The sequence below is a fragment of the Gossypium hirsutum genome, chromosome D05 (genome assembly GCF_007990345.1).
Source record: "Gossypium hirsutum isolate 1008001.06 chromosome D05, Gossypium_hirsutum_v2.1, whole genome shotgun sequence".
NCBI classification, from domain to species: Eukaryota; Viridiplantae; Streptophyta; class Magnoliopsida; order Malvales; family Malvaceae; genus Gossypium; species Gossypium hirsutum.
Genome location: NC_053441.1, coordinates 7,213,554 through 7,234,167, shown reverse-complemented (window position 1 = coordinate 7,234,167; position 20,614 = coordinate 7,213,554). Strand labels below are relative to the sequence as shown.

The window sequence follows — 20,614 nt, the reverse complement described above, 5'->3', positions numbered from 1 at the left end:
TTTCGGGTCTGTGATTTCTCTCAATGATATCGTTTACAAGGTTACTGTTGTACCCAATGATGGTTATAATTTACAAATACAAAATGTGGCAACAATAACAAAATTGCACCCATTGCACAAAATAAGTAAGTTGGTTACACAATCATTGGAAAGAAAATCATGAACTGAGAAGAAACCACAATACTCTAAATGATTAGGTTGGAATTAAGGGACAAAGAATACCGGCAGTTAGGCCAGGCCACCTAAGCAAAACTCAAATTAACCACAAAAATTGGCGAGAAAATTCACTCTTGTATATACCAAACAAGCATGAAATGTGCTATAATTGCATAACTAATTTATGCTTCTAGATTGTGAGAATGTGCATATGGTAATAGGATGCTATGCGTATGCCTCTTCTACCATTCAGAAGCTAACAAATATTATATTCATATATATAGCTTTACCTCAACATTAGGTAAACGAGACCATGTATAAATTATCTCACAAAAGTGGGTTGCTAATATAGGGCTAGTTTGAAAAGTTCTTTTGAGAAATGTTTTTGAAAAATTTGAGTGTTTGATATTGTTGTCAAAAAGTGTTTTTGAGAAATAAAATATTCATTTTAGACATGATATTATAAAGTAACAAATATGTATTTAAATAATGTTCAAATTAGTTAATATTATGATATTTTAGAAAAAATATAAAAAATAATTTATTATAACTTATTGTTAATATTTTAATATATAATATTAATTTAAATATTTATAAGTAATTAATATTAATTATTTATTAAATTTAATTAGAATATATAAACTATATTTAAATATAATAATTAAATATTTGTAATTAAATATTGACACAATTGTATTATTTTAAAAATTATTTAAATATAAAGTTTAGACAAAAGAGAAACGGGAAAAAAAAGTCTTCCAACGTCTATTTGAAAGAAGAAATAGTATGGTTAAAAAAGTAAAATACCAGCCAAAAGCACATTTGGGCTGAAAAAGTTAAAATTTATGTTTTTTCATCTGTGAAAAAGCACTTAAAATAAGTTAAAAAATTTTCTACACTGACTTCTGTTCTTTATTGCTTTTTAGGGAAAAATACTTTTTAATGGAAAAGCTCATCTGAGAAGCATTGGAGAACACAGCCATAATCAAGGTGAACTCTAACAACTTGAAAATGAAAAATATGTTATTATTATGGGGTATCACAAAAGAAAATAAAAATAGTTAAAAAGAATAAATGAATAAATCATATATCAATAGTTTGTTTCTTCTATATTATATATATCTTAAAAACTATAAGATAAACTTTTGGTTTTGGTCATAGAGTTGTTTAATGATGTAAAAATAATAATGAGAATTTGATTAGAACAACAAATATATGTAAGTTAGATTTGGTACTTCAATTATATGAACATAAAGCGAAAGTAAATTATTAAAAGATTCAAAATTCAAAACATGGATATTAAACATGTATATTTATTGTAAAGAGAATGTATGACAACTCTGAGATCATACTTTTCCTGATTTATTAATTGGGTTTTTAGGTTTATTTTTAAATATTTGGAATTGGAAATTAAGAGAGGTAATGTGAAGGGTGGTGTGAGCAATGAATAGGAATAGAGTTAAAAGGTGGTTGGGTTGATTTAACATGAGTGCTTGAAAAGTTATAGAACTGAAATCACGAGGCAATTGTGAGAAGCAAGTTAGAAACAAGTGAGAAAGAGTAAGCAGTGTAGTAGTGTAAAGCCTAATTTAAGGGATATAGTTGGCATAAAGTCGTTGTTTTTAGTGGAAAGGACTTCGATTTTGATAGCTACCCTTGCCCTTATTTTTCTTCTTTGCTTCACCCAAAGTTGTTCTCAAAAGCATCATATCTGCTACTACAAGTCATCCCTCAAACTAACACTACGCTACCAAATTTCTTCCTTTTTTGAAAGGGGGAAGGGGGCTATTTGGCATGCAATTTAAACTTCCCTTCTATCTCATCTTCTTTCATGCAATTGGGGTTGTTCTTAACTATCAAAGAAGGCATTGACTTCACCCCTTCTGCCTATGCATTGCTTTTACTTTAGGTTTAGGGTTTCCTCATTTAAATATAGACATTTAAGAAGTTTGAGCCCAAAGCTAAGCCAAAAATCTTTATTCATATCTCACGCCTATCACACTAAGGTGATATCATCTAACATCAACAGTTTAAACTACTCTTAAATAAATATATAGAATTAATAAAGTTGGACGTTCAATTGGCTACTTTACTTAATTTCTTCACTTCACTATACATAACAATAGTAATAGTGTTAGATAAGGAGAAGAAGACAAGATGCTTTGCACAATATACTAACTCATCAGCTGCCACGAAGTAAATCTCCAAATGCTTACCAAGTAAAGAACATGATTTGGGACGAAAAATCATGTCAAATTTCAGACTAAATAATCATGTATATATTCAATCAGAGGATAGGTATATCCTAGCTACAAATTTCAGACTTGAAAAGAGGTTTTTTTTTTTTTTTTAGCTTGGCATAATAATTGTTGTTAAAATATAAAATTCAAAGAGGTTACAAAATTGAAACACCTACTCAAACATCTCCGTCTGATCGAACTCCCTATAAAAATATGATGACAAAACATATCAAATCTTTGTCAAATTTAGAGGAAAAAAAACACTCAAATTACCATATCACAACACCCAGCACATATACTTGAAAAGAGTAAAAAAAATAAAAACGTGTAAGGTGTGAGAACGGGTTGAGAGAGACTTTAGACCAGGCATCCTTTTCTTTCCTATAAGCTAAGCATGTATATGATTTTCCTCTTAAATCTCTGCAAGTGACAAAGTAATTTGTTGATGTTGTTGTCAGTTCAAAGACAGTTGGATCCTGACATGATAACCATGGCTGCTGCCACCCAGTCCAAAGTGACATCCATATAAAAAAGCCAATAACATATAAATCTTGAGACTGAAAATGAGTGGATATTCAGCATTAACTCATCACACCACCTGGCCCCACTTCTCCATAAAAACAAGCAAAATTAGCACCACCTAATTATAATTAAAAAACATGACAACTCATTCTATATATGATATGATAGAAATCATCCAACAGTTTTAATTTTATCAAATTTGGATTTAAGCCTGCATGAGTGTCACAAATACACTGAAATTTGGCTTCTTAACTTCACATGTTAAATGAGATCCAGATCATATAAGCTTTTGACTTTCAATGCATTTTACTTGCTTCTTCTTTTTTTCATATGAAATTCCCATTTATTTTCTTAATTACAATTTATTCTCAATTAATCACCAAGATAAAAAAAAATAAAAAAAAGTCCATTAATTAAGTTATTGATATAACGTTGAATTATTTATCCATGCTTATAAAAAATCAATTACGTAGTTTGTAACATAAGGAATGGGTATTCTTACTTTCTCTCTCCTAACCATTTGGCAATTGGCATCATAAAAATAGTCCTTCTCTCTACGGTTTCAACTGACTCTCACTTGATAAGATTATGTTTTTTTTTTAAAGTTGAACAATTTTGAAAACAAATATTTTAAATTAAATTCAACGGGTATAATTTGTATATAATATATTTTAGTTTTTTTGGTAATTTGGCTCTATATATATATAGATTTTCTCAAAAATTATTTTGATGTGTTTTCGTATATATTTCAATTATTAGTATAATTGTGTTATATAATTATACTTGTAAAGTTAAAAGAAAACTAACCTATTAATGGAATAAATCCAAAAATAATTAAAACATAATTTATATTAAAATTGCTAAATATACGTTTAAATACTATAGTTAAATTTCTGAACGGATAAAAAACGAGTATTGAAAAAGTTGAAGATTTGCGGCCGTGCCTTTGCGTACCTTACTTTACGTGCTTCGCATAACTAACAGCATCAAGAATCAGGCCACTTTTGCCCCACTCTGCAAAACATTACATCTTACTATCATCATATACAATGAACCTTTCTTTTATTTATTTATTTATTTATTATCAGTAGTATTTATTGGATTCATGTACTAATTATTTAAGGGTTACGTTTATATTATTTATGCCTCATCTGGTTGTTAATATAATAAAATAAAATAAAAATTATTTTTTACATATATTATAAAATAAAGAATAATTAGTGTAATTTAAACTTGAAATTGAAACACTTATAAAAAAAATAAAACCTCTTCAAAGTAAGAAAAAAAATTCCTTCTCTTTGCTAAGAATAAATCATGGAGCAATTAAATATAACCAATCGAATTACTTTATTGCTAAACCATATACAAAAACATGTGTAAAAATAATACTCTTACCAAACGTAGCATTAGTGTACCACTATAATATCATCTGATTAATTTCGTCAATTAATTGTTTTAGAGGGAGAAAATAAAGTTAAGCTATGTTCAAAAAACTATTTCCAGGGTCAATTGTGTTTCGATAGTAGACATTATTTTGGTTGATAATTATGTTTATAGAGTTTACAATTAAAAATATAATAAATAAATTCATGTTTGAATAATTACAATGTAGAATCAAAACAATACAAAAGATGAAAGAATAAAAATAATCCAAATCAAAACTCACACATGCCGACACATTTTGATGATAGAGACCCAACTATAACAATTGCACATCGTCAAAATGAAAATTATTTTACAATTTTAGTTATTTTGTTCGTAAGATTGTGAGCAATGAATCGCATGTAGATGTGGTTAAAAGTTGATAAGTTTTTTAAAATTTATAATTGTAAATAACAATGAGCTAAAATCAAAGTAAAATATTAGAAAGAATAATGGGCTAACAAAAAAAAACTAAATTTGGAGATATAAGGTAAGGTGTTAGTGAAATCTCAAATACTGATAGATTTTTTTAGAAATACAAATTGAAGATAAATGGGGATTGTTGGCATGTGAAGAATAAGATTAAAAAGGTTTAGAAAAATGATAAGAAATACAGAAGAATTAATGGCACCCTAATACCCTCAAATTAGGGAAGCAATACAAAAATGAAAATGAAGACAAATTAATTTGGTTTGGCGGAAAGGCATGGGAATTAGGCATTTGTCTAACAATAGCAAACGTGACCCAATTACATTACTACTTTTGCACTTTCGCATTTCATTCTTCAGGTAATGGCATGGATCAATGTTAGGATTTTCTTTTGGTCTTAAACCTAACTTAATTCGTTTGGGGTTATAATTCAAACCACCTAGCTAATCGGAAAAACATTTTATTTAAATTGCCTATTTCTTTTCCAAAAATAAATTCACCTTTTTTTTCTTAATTTACTCCAAATATGAATACGTATTTAAATAAAATATTTTAGGAGTACCTTCAATTTAGAACTTCAAATTTAAGCAAACCCCATTAAGATTTTAATAAATGTAGTATTTTAATTTAGATAACATGTGGTGGGGAAATTATTTTAATAACATGTAGATATGTGGTGGGCGAAAATTATAAATGGTAAATTAAATAGAGAAAAGCGAAAAGAGAAAATTAGTCACAGAAGCCATGTGTTAACATATTTTCTTGACTTGTGAAATAAACATGCTCTGTTCAACAAAAGCCCACTTGACAGTTTGACGGTTGATGAGTTGTGTCCCTTTCTTTTCTTGTTGGATTGGGGCACTTCCCCCCTACTCCTAACCCTAATTACTTACAGCCTAGCTAGCTATTCCCACAGGCTTTTCATGAGACTCACAGCCAAACATAACAATTCACAATACACCATACTCTTTACGGGAATAAATTTAGTGATTAATGATTCACGTTTTATGTTATGTAGATTTATTAAGGGTTGGATGTTGATGGTGAATTTAAAGTTATTCTATATCCAAAATAAAAATCGAGCCCTCAAGAGAAACTCTTACTATCTTGCCGTAAATACAATATACGGTGCTTTAATCGTATCAAAATCAGTATTAAATCTGACCGAAAAAGGAAGGGATAATAAAATTGGGTTTCCTTAGGAGTAAAAATGAGGGTCGCATTCGTATGCTTTTAACGTGCAAATCGTGGCTTTTCTTTTAATGGGGATATTTTTTTATAATTTTTTTGAGTTATATTAGTTTGTAACTTGGGTGCCGAACTGTGTGCGATAAAGTTAAGACCAACTCAATTGAACTGTCCTAACTCCCTCTTTTGCCCTCTTTTTCAGCACCTTATCAACTTCACCTAATTCTCGACTCTACTCTTTACCTACACTTATCTTCTCCTCTCTAAGATAAGATATTACCAAAGCTTTAGATTTTCTTTAATACATATATAACCCCATCAAATTCTAACTAATTAAACAAGAAATAAATTTTTTAAAATTATTATAATAATAAATCATATTCAATTGTCACCAAAGATTTAAGTAATCAATGCTTAATATGATATATAGTATTGTCAATTCTAAACCAAAAAATCAGATAAGCCATTGTAATTAGTGATTTTTTTTAATATTACTCAACTCTTTTTTTTTTAATTTAGTTAACTTTATTTAGTTTTAAAACAAAAGGGTATAGTTTCAAATAACAACTTTAAATATATATTTAGTTTATAAATTTTATACATCATTTTTACCCTTTTAATTTCGGTTATAAAGATTCAATAACAACTTTAAATATATATTTATACTTTCAAAAAAAATTAGTTAAAAAAAAAGCATGATCACTAAATTAAGGAATATCTAAAAAGAAGAATGGAAGGATTTTTTTATTTATTTTATGAAAAAATGATTTTTTTATTGGAAAAATGATGAATAAAAAAAGTGAAAATAAAACTTTAATTTCTACTAGCTAGTAATAACACCTTTGCATGTTAGAAACCAAAACAAATGGTGACAGTAACTATTCACGGGGGCGGCTTTCTTTTCTCTTTTCTCTCTTCTTTTATGAGTTTTGACTTAAAAAAAAAAAAAACACTTAATACTACAAACATTTTCAATATATAAAGGAAAATACACCAACAACTGGTACCACCATTCGCTATATATTAAAATCCCCCCTTACTCTCTCTATCTTTGCTTCATTGCATTTGTTTTCTGCAGCCCTTAGTCTGTTACTCTGTTAGGTCAGCTGCCTTATTTTGATTTCCTTTTAGTACTATTTTTCTTTAGATTTGGGTGGATATGCAAGCTCAACCGGATTTTGAGGTGTCTAATATTGATCATCAAGCCTTGATCATGAAAGGCAAGCGTACCAAGCGTCAAAGATCATCGTCCCCGTTCGGTGTCACGGTGACTTCTAGCTCCTCAAGTGCTTGCGGCGGCGGCGGTGGAGTGGCGGAGGAATACAATTCGATTTCCTCTCCGGTGACTTCCGGTGAGATTTACGAGAGCACCGAGGAAGAAGAAGACATGGCTAACTGCCTAATCATGTTAGCACAAAGTGATGGCCCAAAAAGGAGGAGCAATATTGAAGAGAAACAGGAGATGGTTACTGCAACAAACAAGGCTGGACTTTATGCGTACGAGTGTAAAACCTGTAACCGGTCTTTCCCATCATTCCAAGCACTAGGAGGGCATAGGGCAAGCCACAAGAAGCCCAAGGGAGCCACCGCAGATGAGAAAAAACCACTTTTTTTGGCATTCAAAGATCATGGTGTTGAAGACGCTGATCAATTCAATAGAGAAAGCCCTGCGGTTCTTGCTTTACAAGTAGGTAACAACAACAACAAGACTAATTGTCATGGGAACAAGGGTAACAAGATTCACGAGTGTTCAATCTGTGGCTCTGAATTCTTGTCTGGTCAAGCCCTTGGAGGCCACATGAGACGGCACAGGGCGGCGGCAAGCAATCAAGCTGCTGTGAGTGTTGATACTACTAGCATTCCAATTGAGTCAGGCAATGGTGATGGAACCAAGCCTAGAAATATCCTAGCTCTGGATCTTAATCTTCCTGCACCAGAAGATGATCTCAGGGATGCCAAGTTCCAATTCGGAGCACCCCAACAAGCTATTGTTTTCACCACACCAGCTTTGATAGATTGCCATTACTAAACCCAAAAAGAAGAAAAATCATGTATCAATGTGAATCATATATAATTTGTATTGTTTCAATTCAATATTATTATTTACAATTATTAACTATATTCTTTGAATTCTTTGGTTTTCTTTTTACTTCTTATTTCTGATGATCCACTTGTTGAAGTTGAATACTTTGAACTAGTAAGTGGTTAGTGTTCATGGTTGCCTTCCATTCACGAAAAGTGAGTGACGGAAGCATATTTTATTTTATGCGCTTTTTCCTTTTAAAAATCTATTATAATAATTTTATTTTCCTGTATAATAAAATCGTATTTTGAAAATGAAAGACACCTCTAAATATCGACAAGTAAAATTGAATTTTCGAATTATTTCCTTTTTTTTTAAAGTGGGAAGAGAGTGATGAACACTTAAAAAGAGTGTAAAAACACACAAGAAATATGGGGGGTTAGCATTGGCCATTGGCTATCTAGGGTTTGGCAGCACCAGCACCACAACCTAAAGTCGTGGATTAGGTTATCTTTCCTTTGTGAGTTTTGGTTGGGGGTGTTGTCATTAATACTCTTTTATATATATATTTATTTATTTTCCTTTTTTTTGGGTCTGATATATATTCTTTTCTTCACTCTCACAGTCACTCTCTCTCACTAGATGCCACAGTCTGTTTCATTAAATGACAAAGAATAAATGGATAGCAAAGCTGAGTTGTTAACTGCCCAACCCATACATACATTTAATTTCCATCATTATTTTTTTTATATATATATATATATTAATGGACTATCCTGCTGCTGGGTAAGCTAGATCTGATTTATATTTTTCTTGTATAAATTGCATTCATCGATCAAGAGTAAAACCATAATTAGAAAAAGTAATGGAAATGAAGTACCGCACCTAATTAACTAACTACAATATCCCTTAGTTTGCAAGTCGCTTAACCAAATTATCATTATTTGAATTCACACAAATAATTTGTATTTACATGAAATTACCATATAACAAAGGATGCCCTTTGGAACAAAAAAGAGGGTGTGACATAATTGACTCACTCATACTCACTTCACTAGTTGTGTATAAATGGAATTTGTTAAGTGCACGTTTAGGTAAATGTTGGTAAGCAAATCATGTGGACACTTTGCGTGAGATCATGTCCAAATATAAAGAGAATTAGATAGAAATATCATCATTTGACATTTGCACATGTAGTTGCCTTGTCATCTAACCTCCCAGTATTATTCTCTTCATATATAAATATAAACATAAACAAAGGGCTTCAATATAAAATATTTAAGCTTACTTTGCTTGGTTCCTATGAAAACGCTTCTCTCTCTTTCATATGCTCACTCAACTACTCAAAGTAATCTAAAATAGCTTTGTTTTGTGTAGAGGAAATGTCACAATAATGCTTTTCCAAGTCCTTTTCTTTTGTTTATTACACTTCTTAACCAATAATTTTAATTATCCAATTTTTTTCAGCCAAGTACTTGTATGCATATGTTGTCATGTTCTTATTACTACTAAAAAAGTGGTTTTTGAATCTAACTGGAACCAATTAATAGTAGCCGATGACACTAGAAAATTATATATACACATAAAGGGTTCCTTTTGGTGTACTTTAAGGGGAAGGGGGGTTCCAATATGGTCCAACAAATTGACACGTGGAAGTTGATGATGATATGTATCTCTTAAACTGGCCAGTGGCCTTCAACTTCACAGCTGGATGGCTATCCAAATCTCTTGGCGTTCAGCTTTTGTGCTTCTTTTTCTAAATAGAAAAAAAATTCGGGTCAGGTTATCATGAAAGTGACCAAAGCTTCATAGTGTTTGCTAACCATGACAACTATGTAAGGCAACAATAATACAGAACTAAGCTTCTATGAATCAGATTATTAAAAACAATTAACTAATGGTTGGAATGGGATGAGCCAGATTATTGAAAACAAACACATGGAAAATGCAATAAAATGATCTCTCACCGGCTATTCTTATGAACCCCCCAAAAAATATAGCTAGTGTGGTTAGTCCTTCCTTTTTGGTGAGATATTGCATACCTAATGCGCTTCATACTGATTTTTTTTTTGGTTGGGGGGGGGGGCTTTAGTTAGGTTTATTCAAAGGTTATGGTAGTTACCAAATGAAAAGTATGTGTGAATGGCAAAGTAAATGTAGATATCAATATCATCTATTTGCAAGCTTACCGTTCATGCAGATAAGGCATGTAATTATATTATTTCAAGTTGGAATTTTGCTTATTAATAAGAAGTAATATCTCAATATATTGAATGAGAAACTTAAAATTTGTGATCAACCTGATCTGTTCCCACTTTAGTTAATTACTTGCCTAACTAGCTTAATGATTCATGTCATTAGGTATTTAATTTGACTTAAATCTTCTTTGTAATAAATGCGAAGATGAAGACCGTTGCCATGTGAGTCTCGTAATTTCGAATATTAATAAAACAAATCATTTCTCTCACACGAGGGGTTGCCGTGGTGTAGTGGTTATCACGTCAGTCTTACACACTGAAGGCCCCCAGATCGGTCCTCGGCAGTAACAGTTTGTCTTTTTTATAGGATAGCAAGTTTAGAATATAAAACACAGTAGAGCCCATAGAATAGATGTTTCAGATAAATTTAAGCAATCTAATCATGCTTTTCAACGTCTCATTACGTTCTAAAAGATAATAATGAACTGGAAATACAAATAAAGCTAAATACATGTTCTACAAAAAAAAAATGAACGTTGCCACACGCTTAAACAGGCAGCAAGCTGAAGTTTCCCTGTATCTTGTACCTCCTGCAATCAAACAATGGAAGTGTTGAGCATTGTGAAACTTTTGACTCCAGTTGGGATCATAAAACACCTCTCATTAAAACCTTATTTAGACATTATGATCTCAGTGCTCAACTGTCTTAAGTGATGTGAACATGGGGTTGAGAAGAGAAGTGCCTTCTCTTTCAATGTACACATATTATGTTTTATTTTTATTTTCTTTTATCTTGCATAATTACCGCTTCTTTCCAAACCTGTTACTCAGGCTTTTTGTGTATGAGTGTTAGATACAGGTATCCTACTCGGATTTAGTTGCTCACATAGCTTAGACAGATGCAAATGGCTGACAAAGCTGCACATTTGGAGAGGAAGTTGTCCTCAGTTAGCATAAACATTAACTCGGACTCGGGCAGTAACTTCAGGGTGGAGCTTCAGCTCTGCTACATATTCTCCTGTTTCCCTGATCTCTGGAAGAAAAACAATTCTTTTGTCCACATCCCTACAGATCAACAAATTAATAGTTGAAAAATTAAACAGCCATCATTAGGGATATCGGCAGATGGGATATCTGCAAGACTGCAACTTACCATGTGAATATTACAATACTATTCCTTCTATTTAAAAAGCAATATTCATCGGATATCCAAACCAGGCCAAAACTAAAGCAGAATTGAACAACGCACATCCAAAGGTTCATATTGAAATCCACTGCAAACAGTAAAATATAATACCTCGGTCCTCAAAAAATGGATCATATGGTGTCAGGTATCCAATTTTTTACTATATATTGCCATTTTTAGACCAGAACGATGCATATGGAAAAGTTACAAGGAGAAATGCATGTTGCAGTCAGAATTTTTTTTATCTCATGTTTCTTGATTAAGATTTTTTCATTCAGAAAGGATTCTTGTCTAGGGCTAATACATGAGTTTAAACAAATGGATATGGGAATCCATAGTTGGTGTCTCTTCATCCAGCTTTAGCATTACTAAAGGCGTGACACTGAAACTTATAGAAGATCACAATTCGCTAACGAAATGCAAATGATTCATGATGTCATGTCAATCAACAGACAAACTAAGTTTATGGATCAGAATGCCAGCTTCATTTGTTTGCTGTAACTTGTAACCACAGATGCAGATTGCACTAACAATGATGGTGAGGGCATATACATAATCTAAGGCAAATAGCTTGAATTCTTATTTAAAGCAATAAATTTTGAAAATAATTTGCAGAGTTGTGATGCTTGTTAACATCTAAATCCCACAAAGATTTTACGATCAGTACCTTTGAAGTTGTGCCTTGATAATGTCTACAAGATCTTGAGCAGTAACACTGACAGAAACAAGCGAATGTCAGAGAGTAAAATGATAAGCAGAAAAAACAAACGCATGAACTGCTTAGTGTGGATTTGGACCCTACTCACCTTCCAAAAATTTGCTTTCCTTTTCCACCTTTTCTCTTCACCTTAAAAGCTCCAACTGTTTCGAATATTAGAGCAAGTTGCTGTGCCTCTTCTTTCACCTGCAGTAAAACAAGATCATTTAAAAGATTCACAAGATCATGGTCATGTTGAACAAATTACCCTTGTAATGCCACAGATGGCAAGCAAAGAAATAGCCATAAAACACCATATAGAAACAACATTAGTATATCTTGCTCATTGTATAACAGCATTGAACAAATGAATATAGTGTTTGATTTCAACACCATAAAGAAGTATCGTCGACATTATTCCATATAATCTGAGCAAACATACATAAATAAACACAATATGGTAGGACAAGTTTCACTTCAATCAGGGAAGGTTGAAATTTGGCATAGCAAACATGTTTTCAGCCTCAAATCATTAAGATGCTCAGTTGCCTAATGGAAAGTCATGACCAAAATGATATTCACTAAAATAAAAAATTCAAAACATAAGCCACTAAATTTACCCGTTGCTTCTCCGCTTCAATTCTTTCCTCCTCCATTTTCATTTCCCTGAGGGAAAAAAAACCACTAATTATTTTCTCAATCATGTATGTTTATATATTATACTCCCAAATCAAATTTATATCAATCCTTCTATTTCTCAATTGAATGCTATCATAACAGCAAGAAAAAAGGAAAACAAATTCACAAAAGGGGGGGGGGGGAAGAACTGAGATTAAGGTTACAACACACTTAAGCAAAGAAGAAGTGATAATCTGGCCTTTTCCCGTAGGCAAAAGATAATTCCTGAAATACCCAGCTTTCACATCCAAAAGCTGTCCCTTTTTCCCCAGGTATTCCACATCCTCCTTCAGTATTATCTGAAACCCATTATTAACAACGACCACTCAATCAAATTACTAAACAAAAAAAAAAAGAAACCAAATTTCAACAATGTATGAAACAATTTGCTTTACCTTTCGAGTCTTTTTAGCTTTCTTCTGGGCGAAAACCACGAAGACCCTGTTTTTGTCTGCTACTTTTGTTGTCTCGTTTTGTGTTCCTCCAAAGCTGTGAAGCCATGAAAGTGTAGACGCTGCTGTAACTGTAGCGGTTGCCATTGCCACTCCCTTGGAAGAAAAAAAACCCCAGTCTATTTTACCTCTGTTCTCTCCCTCCCTTTTGTAATCTTATCTGTTATTGGACGACACTCTTAGCAACCGTTTTGTGTATTATGTTCTGTCGTTTTGAAACAACCTTGTAAATTTGGGTGGGATGTTTTTATGGATTAAATTTAGTTCCCAAAAACATCAATTCCAACCCCTACCGCTACCGGTCCGAATTTGGGTGGGCTTTTTATATGGATTAAATTTAGTAAATCCGAGCTCAAGAAGACCAAGTCTGAAATCGATCTGGTCCAAACTTGATATAAATCCAATCCAAATCTCGGAAAAACTCGAAATTATAACTAAACATCTATAATAAATATTAATAATTAATATAATTATATGATATCAGTTAAAATAAAATTAAATAATAAATAAATTTGTTGAGGAGAAGTATTTGCTTTGGAGTCTCTCAAACCTCAACCGAAAGTATTATAAATAAATTATAATTATTAAAATCTATAAATTTTAAATTTAATGATCATACAAAATATATAATAACATAGTATATTGATTTAATTAGTGTTATACTTATCACTAGTGGTTAAACATGATTTATACTAATAACACCACTAGTAAATTTAATTTCAAATCATGTTCTTTTAATAAATAAAAATTATCTATAACAATGTAAATTACAAATTTTAAAATTTGTTTAAATTTTAAAAGAAAAATATAATATTAAAATATAATAATTAATCAAAATATATTTTGAAATTCATAAAGTTACATAAATATATAAATCCGATTATTAATATAATTATATAACAAGTCATCCTAATTTATAAATCACAATGAAAAAATTATAAGTATATAACTATTACTATTTTAATACGTTTATATAACTAGTATTATATTGTAGATTATAATAAATAATAGTATTACATAATATTGTAATCTTGTTATACCCCTCACCCAGGCTGGACACGTGGCATTATAAGAGAGCATAGGAAAGGCGTCTACCAATAGCTCTCCACCTCTCATCCTCTTAATCATCATCAACTGCTTAGCCTACCATACAAGTTATCTCTCATAGGGGTTATCCGATGGTAGCAAGAACATATCCAGCATAAAGCCGTTTGTTGTTATGGTCAAGTCACTCGTTTTCAATGCAAACACTCTCCTTTTAGAGACTACCGAGGTCCACTTAAGCATAACAACCTCATACCACTTCAAAAGAAATAACATAATGGGTTTCACCATGCATGTCCCCTATGCACTCCATGATTATAATCAATCTATAACGACATTGTCATGTCATCACTATCAAATAAGAGGACCTCACTTATAAACACCCACCATAATGATGAGAAAGGGATCTTCTTTCTCGTTAGCAACCTTAAGCAGTTATTCTCTACATGTAGCCTTCTCAAACTTCAGAGTAACCTTCCTCCTCCTCTTGTCATTCTCCGGTTCTCCTCCTATTTATATGAATCAACCTTATTTTCTTATATATAAAACATTTCTAACTAATAAAAAAAATATAGACATATCAAGAATTAATTAAGTCCATACGATCTTACATGATAAAGACAACGACAATTACAATATCAAGGACCAATCCACAAAATTACCCTATTCGCAATTATCCTCCGACTGGTTCAATTCTCGACCTATATAATAATTCATTTCAATTTATCAATTTTAAAATGCCTTCTAACAGTTTATTTTATGCATATACCAGTCCAATTTAATTTTACAACTATTCCATGAAGTTTTATATTTTATTCGATTTAGCCCTTAAAACTGAAATAGCTATATCTTTCAATTTTTAAGCTTCATTTTTTCAATCTAATTTCAATTTCATCCTTCTATAACCACATAAGGCTCATCCTAGCTTCGAGGCATTAGGCTCATTCGCTATCTCTACATTCCCACAAGATTAGTAGGTGGTCCACCTACTACTTAACCCAATGAACTGTCACTTCCCGAAGCCCCTCTTACAAAGCATTATCTAATGATCGCAAAGGCAACTCGATGGACTTTGGGCGGAGGACCCTGCTGGGCATAAAGAAATCGAAGGTCTAACCCCAACTTTCTGGTTATTGTTCGATTCAGGGCCCACTGGCCACAAATCTTCCTTAGGTTTCCTCTTGAGGAGGCATTGAACATCCACTTATCCGGTGACCACACACCATGGCATCTTTCTTGTCATGAATCGCTTGTTTGCACCAAGCAAATCCCATCAACTAGCCAAGGTGAGGGGGAGGTGGAGATATGACACCTATCACTACCTGTAAAGAGCTTAATAGCTTTTATCGCTATGCTCACAGGGAACATTAAAATGATTGAAACAAGGGTAGTTTTCTCACCTAGCACTCCAAAGCCATCACAAGGCATTCTCCAAGCACACTTCCCCCACACATGGGCTCCTTGTAGCTCAACCCATTGAATGGAATTACCATCCCCCTTTGATCTCATTCACACATGGCCTGTCATCATGTTGCTGCTTGATGCTCTGTCATGACATTTGCCCTTCAAGATCCACCATCAGAGAACTCTCACTCAAGGCTTTGACCTTGTCTGATCCACCAAGTGAGATCTCATGGTTGTGCCAGACCATGACACTCTCACAATATGTTTATTTAGGAGAGGGTAAGATGGATGCTCAAACTAGGCTAAGGCAAAGATGACAGATTGGTGACTGAAGTTGACAACTTGAAGTTTAACTTTGATAAGAAGAATGCAAATAGGGCTGCAAACTCCATTGCAGGACAGTCAAAAAAGTGTTTGTGCATGTCAACTCCACCACCCTCTTTGATTAAGGACGGACTCCTGTGGAATAATCTTAGTTACTTGTTGGAATAATCTCTTTGTTCTAACTAGGAGTTGATCCATAATGTTGTTTAGTTGTAATGACTTACGCTGTCTACTCACAAAATGAAATAAGACCAGCAGTATTTTAGCTAAAAAGGGGAAAAAAACTTATTTCTTAAAATTAGAAAAAAACAATACATTAATATAAAAAATATTAAATTAATAATTTTAATAGCAAAGCAAACTTAAACAAATTCATTATGAAAACGTATTCCAACTTTGTCATTGACTTTAAAATTATTTTTAATCGTCGCCAATCGACAAAGTTGCTAGATTAGTGAATAACTGAGGAAGGTTTTAAGTGGGGATGAACGTAAACAAGCTCTTAAGTTGACTTAGAGCTCTCTTTGTTCTCCCTCAATGTCTTCCTCAAAAACAAGCCTGTTAGTTTTAGAGAGTGCTATCCAAATCCCAACAAAGAAAAGATAAAATCAACCAATAATTTCTTGAAAATGATTTCAGGGTCCGCTTCATGTTTCCCCAGTGCATCACAAGGTTCGCCAATGTATCCCTTGGCTGAAGAAAACATGGTTCCATCTTCCCTCGAAGCTGGTTCAGGTTCAGGCCCAGATCAGTCTCATTCAACCACTCTCCTCTACAATCTCTCCATCCTGAAAGATAAAGTTCACGAGGCTCAGTCACTTGTTAGCATCCTTATATCTCCTGATCAAGCTCATCCGGAGTCAACTTCTTTAGCCGTCTCAAGCATGGGTTCTTTGGTTCAAGATATCATTGTCACAGCATCTTCCATGATATTTATTTGCCAACAGATGTCTCTTGGAACTGCTTCAGGTAACAATATCAACACTGAATTGCATCAGCAGCATGTTAGGGTGATTCCTGATAATCGGATCTCTCAACCACCCAACTTCAGTGATATTTGTGTTGGTAACATTGTTCAAGAAAAAGGGCAAAGCTTTTATTATAGTGCTGAAACGATTAGCTGGTATGGCGACCACTGCAATAATGACCATAACAACAACAATGGCAATAATAGGAATCGAAGTTTACAAGTCAGTAATGACGATAAGCTGGAAAGGAAAGAATTTGTTGAATTGCCTCGAAGAAGTGAAATTAGCGGAGGGTGTGAAGCGGATTCAGCTATGAATTATGACATAATCGAATTGGATGCTGAAGACTTATTAGCTAAGTACACACATTACTGTCAAGTTTGCGGTAAAGGGTTCAAGCGAGACGCAAATTTGAGAATGCACATGAGAGCTCACGGGGATGAATACAAGAGCAGTGCTGCTTTGATTAACCCCATGAAGAATCCTAGAGAGGGAAGTAGTAGTAGTAGTGCCATGGGAAACTGTTCAACGAAAATGAATAAGAAGTATTCATGTCCTCAGGAAGGTTGTAGGTGGAACCAGAAACATGCCAAGTTCCAACCCTTGAAATCCATGATTTGTGTGAAGAATCATTACAAGAGGAGCCATTGTCCCAAGATGTATGTTTGCAAACGATGTAACTGCAAGCAATTCTCGGTGTTGTCAGATCTCAGGACTCATGAAAAGCACTGTGGTGATCTCAAGTGGCAGTGCTCTTGCGGTACCACTTTTTCAAGGAAGGATAAGCTTATGGGTCACGTTGCTTTGTTCGTTGGCCATACTCCAGCTCTTGTTACTAATCCTAAGGCGAACCCAGGTTAGCTCCAACTCTAGAGCTCCTCTACTACGCGACTAGATTATAGGTAAGATAGATCTCTTGCATATAAATAAATAAATAAAATGTGTGCATGTATGCCATTTTGTTTAATTTTCTTGTAACTCCTCTCGGTGTCAGCCTTCTAAGCTTTAACTCAAATTTACGTTTCATGGAACACATTGATTTCCATGCATAGTATATATCACGCATGTATACCAGTATTTATTTATCGTATTGATTTTTAGTTAACTGAAACTCATTGCATATGGGTTTCATGCAAAACTAACCATTAGCATTCATGTTATTACTGAAAGGTGAGTATCAAACACTGATTATATTTACACTCATGTTTGAAGAATGGAAATCTTAGTACTCCCTTTTGTCCCACAAGCTAAAGTTTAATGTTTATCATTTGAATATATATATTAAACACTAACATCGAGAAAATGAAAATTTTGAATAATATGGTTTTTATGGGAATCTGCATAGTATATATAATCTTTTCATTGGCATGAAGGGACAGATCACCCATCTCTTTGACAGCAGCACAAAGAAAAACAAATATAGTATCAACACTGAGGCCGATGAATTTACAGTTTTTGGTAATATCACCATGGACCTTGAAAATTTCACGAGCAGTGGGGACGAGAGGCGATGGGATTTTGTATTTGCTAACGCTTTCCCACGCCCCTCCTAATAAATATTTGAAGCTGTTGGTGTCCAAGTTGCTGGCAATGTTTCCATCAGTAAGTCTAGTGATAAGATTATCCACAAGATCATCAGAGTAGTACTGCATGTCGGGCCTCGTCCCGCTCAATGTGGAAAAAGAATTTTAGACTAATTCCACCCTCATCTGACACCTGAAATGTTTATATAAGTTGGAGGAAACAGAAAAGTTGAGTAGAATGGAAATGGAACTTAGCTTGCTGAACCGGAGAAGAAAAGGAAAAACCCAGAGGTGTTACATTGTCTGCAGGGTCCCAGTTCAAATCCAATAACAGCGACCCGCATGGGAATTTTCAGAAGCACTTGCTTCCACAATTAAAAGGGAAGGCAAATACGTGTACTGGAAAGATTGAAGGTGTGTATAATCAATGTACATACCATAAAACCAAAAGAAATAAAAATGCCCCCTATATATAATAATAGGATCGTAAGTACTAATAATTCTACCCTTAAACTATTTTGTACTATATGTTTAATCATTGTCAAAATTGTATCTGCTGTTGATTACATGTCTCCAAATTGTTTGCTCTAGATAAGTAAACGAGTGTGATCAAGGAATTCTATGCCAAGGAACTTTTACCTTCTTTTCAACCCAAATTTTTGTCACTTCTGATTACCATGACCAATTTTTTCATGTAATTTTTTGGCTGTTTTTTGGTCTTTCTGAAAATTATATATGCAAAGAAGAAAGGCTTGAATTTCAAATAAAGAAGCGTTTCTACTTTGGATTTTCCTTGCGACGGAAAGAAGCGCTCTTATCACTGAATTGCCACGTGGAGAGATGCAGCTGGTTTGTTACGGATTATCATTCATCCATAAATTCGCCCGCGAAATACAAAAACTCAGCCAAAAGTTCAAAAATTTGGAAAGGAAAAAAAACCCCGCTTAAACTCTTAAACTTCAAAGACGAAAAAGCAAATCCTATCCGTCCAATGCCATCCTCTCAAATCCAACGCTTCCTACTTCCCACGCCATCGATCTTCTCAGAGAAAAACCCACCAATCAGATCTCATCCGGTCACCTATATATCATAAATTCACCTCCGTGTTCTCCATCATCTTCATACGATCACAAAGCTTTTCAATCTTTTCTTTCGTTTCAAATCTTGGAAATCAAAATTCCTATGGCACCAAAGGCCGAGAAGAAGCCTGCTGAGAAAAAACCAGCGGAAGACAAAAAAGCCGAGAAGGCACCAACCGAGAAAAAGCCCAGAGCCGAGAAGAAGCTCCCCAAGGAAGCCGGCGACAAGAAGAAGAAGCGACCAAAGAAGAGCGTCGAAACCTACAAGATCTACATCTTTAAGGTTCTGAAGCAAGTGCACCCTGATATCGGGATTTCGAGCAAGGCCATGGGGATTATGAACAGTTTCATTAATGACATTTTCGAGAAGCTTGCTCAGGAAGCTTCGAGGCTCGCTCGTTACAACAAGAAGCCCACAATTACATCTCGGGAGATTCAAACAGCTGTGAGGCTGGTTCTGCCCGGGGAGTTGGCTAAGCATGCTGTTTCTGAAGGGACTAAGGCTGTCACCAAGTTTACTAGTTCTTAGGTTTTGGAAATTATGATTTGGTTGTAAAGATTAGTAGCTTTTAAGGATGATTAATCGGTGGGTCTTCTGGTATTTCTTGAGCTCAAATTGAAGTCTTATTATCTTTTTAATTTTATTAGCCATTTATGTTACTTCTTAGCTTTGATTCATCTCTTTAAAATTTAAAAGAATTCTTCATGTGTTGTACATACAAAATTTAGAGAACTATTCGAGGAAACCCAAAATTTAGACTTTGGGACTGACTATTAGTGTTAATCGTTGTAGGTTTTGTTCTTATATGCGTCAATCGTTGGGACTGACTAAAACCTACATAAATACAATAGAAAAAAAACACGAAAATATTTAACAAAAATTATATTATATTTATGAAATTAATAAGTAGCTTAAATTTGATTAAAATTATATCTATATCCAATAATATTTTTATTAATATTAAATAAATAAGAATAATAATATATCGAGAATAATGTCTTATAAATCTAATAAATAATTAAATCTAATAAATCATTGAAAGATGAAATGATGAAGCAACTCTAAAAAGAAAAAAAAATA

The 20,614-nt window shown here is 33.2% G+C and overlaps 4 protein-coding genes across 5 annotated transcripts; 3 read left to right on the top strand and 1 right to left on the bottom strand.

Moving 5' to 3' along the window:
* Nucleotides 1–6,854: 6,854 nt before the first annotated feature.
* On the top strand, nucleotides 6,855–8,069 carry LOC107906637 (zinc finger protein ZAT5). Its single transcript, XM_016833685.2, has one exon. The coding sequence runs from the start codon at nucleotides 7,117–7,119 to the stop codon at nucleotides 7,984–7,986; it is 870 nt and encodes a 289-aa protein (XP_016689174.1). The 5' UTR covers nucleotides 6,855–7,116; the 3' UTR covers nucleotides 7,987–8,069.
* A 2,514-nt stretch (nucleotides 8,070–10,583) lies between these two features.
* On the bottom strand, nucleotides 10,584–13,434 carry LOC107906638 (50S ribosomal protein L9, chloroplastic). 2 transcript variants are annotated; one of them, XM_041093453.1, is made up of 7 exons: nucleotides 13,135–13,434; nucleotides 12,911–13,038; nucleotides 12,682–12,727; nucleotides 12,171–12,268; nucleotides 12,032–12,079; nucleotides 11,065–11,243; nucleotides 10,584–10,768 (listed from the first exon to the last, which is right to left on the bottom strand). In XM_041093453.1, exons 1-6 carry the CDS (start codon nucleotides 13,276–13,278, stop codon nucleotides 11,123–11,125), a joined length of 585 nt encoding a protein of 194 aa, XP_040949387.1. In that variant the 5' UTR covers nucleotides 13,279–13,434; the 3' UTR covers nucleotides 10,584–10,768; nucleotides 11,065–11,122. The 2 variants fall into 2 exon arrangements, with proteins under 2 accessions (XP_040949387.1, XP_040949388.1); XM_041093454.1 differs by having other exon boundaries at nucleotides 11,047–11,243; nucleotides 13,135–13,406.
* Nucleotides 13,435–16,482: 3,048 nt separating this feature from the next.
* Nucleotides 16,483–19,074, top strand: LOC121217662 (protein SENSITIVE TO PROTON RHIZOTOXICITY 2). The gene has a single exon (XM_041093452.1). The coding sequence runs from the start codon at nucleotides 16,593–16,595 to the stop codon at nucleotides 17,790–17,792; it is 1,200 nt and encodes a 399-aa protein (XP_040949386.1). The 5' UTR covers nucleotides 16,483–16,592; the 3' UTR covers nucleotides 17,793–19,074.
* A 308-nt stretch (nucleotides 19,075–19,382) lies between these two features.
* On the top strand, nucleotides 19,383–20,193 carry LOC121217661 (histone H2B-like). The gene has a single exon (XM_041093451.1). The coding sequence runs from the start codon at nucleotides 19,637–19,639 to the stop codon at nucleotides 20,060–20,062; it is 426 nt and encodes a 141-aa protein (XP_040949385.1). The 5' UTR covers nucleotides 19,383–19,636; the 3' UTR covers nucleotides 20,063–20,193.
* The last annotated feature ends 421 nt before the right edge of the window (nucleotides 20,194–20,614 follow it).